The sequence below is a fragment of the Fragaria vesca genome, linkage group LG1 (genome assembly GCF_000184155.1).
Source record: "Fragaria vesca subsp. vesca linkage group LG1, FraVesHawaii_1.0, whole genome shotgun sequence".
Classification (NCBI taxonomy): Eukaryota; Viridiplantae; Streptophyta; class Magnoliopsida; order Rosales; family Rosaceae; genus Fragaria; species Fragaria vesca.
The window spans coordinates 15,526,391-15,529,868 of record NC_020491.1 but is presented as its reverse complement, the minus strand read 5'-3'; the positions used below and the strand labels follow the sequence as shown (position 1 = coordinate 15,529,868).

At 41.3% G+C, this 3,478-nt stretch overlaps 1 protein-coding gene across 1 annotated transcript; it reads right to left on the bottom strand.

Annotated features, from left to right (window-relative positions):
- Nucleotides 1-499: 499 nt before the first annotated feature.
- LOC101309881 (FAD-dependent urate hydroxylase-like) lies at nt 500-2,904 on the bottom strand. The gene is made up of 5 exons (XM_004289346.1): nt 2,681-2,904; nt 1,981-2,043; nt 1,687-1,864; nt 1,311-1,539; nt 500-1,029 (listed from the first exon to the last, which is right to left on the bottom strand). The coding sequence occupies exons 1-5, from the start codon at nt 2,902-2,904 to the stop codon at nt 500-502; spliced, it is 1,224 nt and encodes a 407-aa protein (XP_004289394.1).
- Nucleotides 2,905-3,478: the final 574 nt, after the last annotated feature.

Here is a 3,478-nt window from a genome sequence, read left to right as displayed (position 1 = left end):
GTATATATATATATATATATATGTATTTCATAAGAATTCGTGTTTTTAAACAAGTATATTCTCAGAAATATATGTATTTTCACACTATATGTTACATTCAATCTAAGCTAGAAATTTATATTTTTTAATTATAAAAGAAAGACAAATCAATTTTTTTCTCTTAATAAAAAAACAAAATAATCTAGAGTCATTTGATATGAAAGGATAAGATTGTATATTTGCTTAAGAACGACATGACATAATCTTTTTAATTGGTGATGTGTCTAGGTGATATAGCATGCCACCTAAGATTAAAACCATAAATCTTTGGTCTTATTAAGGCCAAGAATCATTTTCCATAATCAATTGACCACATGAGTAGGACCGTAACATTGCAACTTTTATTATTATTTAGCCTGCACTAGCATTTTGTACGTAGAAGATTCATCAACCTTCTTAGGCAGCTTGGGAGGAGCCGAGGAGGCTAGGCCAACTTCTCCACAACAAATGAAAATGCGTACTAGAAGTCGAGTTTTCCGGAGTCATAGTTCACATATCTAACCAGCTTCATGAAAAGGAACTTATAATAAACGGTGTCTCTCAAGAACTTCGAACCCCATCCAGATCCTCCCTGCTGCACCCATCCTGCTATATATGACCCTGTGATCAACAAAGCGATGCGCCACCTTCTTTCTTCCACATATTTGCTCAGTACTTCACTCATCTCTTTCGGCACAAGTACGTGTCCGTTATGTTTAAAGGATGTCCCAATATGCCTGCCTAAGATAACTGCATCTTCTAATGCTGAGCAACCCCCCTGTGCTAAATCAGGTGTCATGGGGTGCATGGCATCGCCGGCCACCGTGATGTTTTGCTTGCTTAAGCTGCCAAATACTACGTTCCAGGGATACCTAAACATCAGCGGTGCCCATGTTAATGTCGAAAGGTCTGAGTGCTGCACAACATCTAAGTATATAGGAGGGAGGTCATTGGCATAATTCTCTAGTATTTCTTTTTGTATCTCTTCAGGATCTTCTGCCAGGGAGGTCCCTGCATTCAATGAAAATGTAGCATAAAATTTCCAGCGATATAGATTTAAAGTGAGCATAATCTAAGAAACAAAGCATGTGTCTAACCAAAAATGAATTGGCAATTGGCGTAGAACGCATCGATCTTCCACACCTCCGATACACGTGCTTTCGTATATATGAAAGATCAGAACATCGATCGATCTAACCCAAAACCATTTGGCAAATGGGGTGGAACTTGGAAGACACTTAGTGTTGCGTATATACAAATACTTTGGTACAAAGGCTAACGTAATTTCGAACCTTTAGCTGGAGATGTGCCAGTGAAGAACCAGTAGACCTCTTTGTCGTTGAGGGGTACGAAGCCAGCCCTTCTGCCTGATCCTGCGTACTGTTGCACGATCTGCTTGAGTCCATGGCCTTGAGGATACACAGCCAAGCCACGGACAGCTGATCGACCTGAATGGACTGGTTCACGGAGTCCTAACCAGCGTGACACCACTGAGTGAACCCCATCACACCCTATGAGAACCTAAAATTAATTGAAGAAATAATGAACAGAATCATAGTCCATTGATCCATTGATTCCATTCTATATATGAATTGCTCAATATTTCGATTCACTTCAAATTCTATTTCAGATTCCATACTAGTAGTCTAGTACTCCAACCTACTTTACCTTTGCTTTAATGATTGTTCCATTTTCCATGTGAACAATGGCAATGGATGAACCTTCATGTTGTTGGGTGTCAATAGCAGAGATCTTGGAAGAGAAACGGATTGAATGAACGGGTAATTCACCTGCCAATGTCTCGAGCAAGGCTTTCCGGTGTACTGATCTTGGTCCAACTGCATCACTGCATATTTTCATGATGATTGAGGATGGCATTCATAATTCTGATCAGTATTGTGTGATTTATAATCCGAAACATGAACACACAAAAATAATAAGATCTTTGCTTAGTAAACTTACCCATTGGCTTTGGTGAAAGAGAGTTCTCGTACTTCTCCAGTATCAATATCAGTTATGTATCCCCTAAATAATTATAAGCTCCAAATAAGTACATAAAATATGGGTCCTTAAAATACAGATGGAGTATATATAGAATTATAGTCTTATAGATATATACAGAAAGGATAGAGAGCGGACGTCCGCACTCTGGCTTAAAGTGCGGACTTCGTCCGTTCTCTGCCGTCTCACGCCGGCGACGGCTTCTCTCCTTCCCGGACGACAGCACAGGCTTCCAGGACGGTTTCTCTCCTTCCAGGACTGGCCGGCGACAAGTTTTCTGGCCGGATTGAAGCTCTGGACGGAAAACACCATGATTGATCAAGGTTGGCCGGAAAACTTGTCGTCGGCCAGTCCTGGAAGGAGAGAAGCCGTCCTGGAAGCCTGTGCTGTCGTCCGGGAATGAGAGAAGCCGTCGCCGGCGTGAGACTGCAGAAAACAGACGAAGTCCGCACTTTAAGCTGGAGTGCGGACGTCCGCTCTACATCCGGCCTGTAGATATATATACATGGAATACATGTTCCAGAGAAATGACCAAACTCTACATTTCTTTCTTACTTTCGGTTTTATAAATTGACAACAAAATAAAATGCAGCAGTAACAGAAGCAAACCAAAATAATTTCAAGAAGCAATTACAAGTAAAACAAGAGATTTTTTACTTACTTGAGAGAGGGGGTATAAGAAGCAAGCTTATGAGAAACCCCCAAGGAATCAAGAGCAAACCAGGCGTTCGGGAATAGAGTCAAGGCTGTACCGTTGACTCGCAGCCCTTTGGATCTCTCCAACACCAATGCTTCTATTCCAGCTCTCTTCAGCGCCACCCCCGTCGCCAACCCGGCTATCCCTCCTCCTACTATCACCACATTCTCCACCGTTATTGTGCCCATTCCGGCAAATCTCACACGCTATATAATCTACCTGTGTCTCAATATATTTGTCTCTGATAAGTTAATACAAACATTGAGTGCATAACTCCAATATATATAATGCTGATAGCAATGTAATGTGTGCTGCTGAAAGAAAAATAGATTCTGGTGGTGGCTCAGCTTGCTCAACTAGCAAAGAAAACACCAAATAATGACCCGAATGGCCAGGGCTGCTCACCTACGGGATACCTAAATGGGACGGAAAGGGACGAACTCACGACAACCGTTGGATTGTTAATGAAATGATCCGATGGATACAAAAGCAAACACAATAATCAAAAACACCTTAGCCGAACCTGTCTCCTACACTCTTTGGCCGAAGACTGACTCAAATTCATTTTCTTCTTCCTCCCTCATCTAGATCAATCCTATGCCATTTACGATCAGAGCCTCTCCCTATACCATTCTTATTAATCCTCATCATCATAAGACTACATTTCTCAGATTTGCTTTTCTCTTTCTTCCTCTGTTTCACTAGGAAAATCTCGATGCAATTGGCTAGCAGTAGCCTATATATATGAATTGGGTTAATTGT

Bases quoted from the DNA above. Each gene is read 5' to 3' on its own strand.
- LOC101309881 (XM_004289346.1), bottom strand. From the start codon at position 2,904: ATGGGCACAATAACGGTGGAGAATGTGGTGATAGTAGGAGGAGGGATA. The intron at 1,540-1,686 runs GTAAAGTAGGTT...AATTAATTTTAG, and splicing joins GAACAATCATTAAAGCAAAG to GTTCTCATAGGGTGTGATGG. The intron at 1,030-1,310 runs GTTCGAAATTAC...CATTGAATGCAG, and splicing joins TGGCACATCTCCAGCTAAAG to GGACCTCCCTGGCAGAAGAT.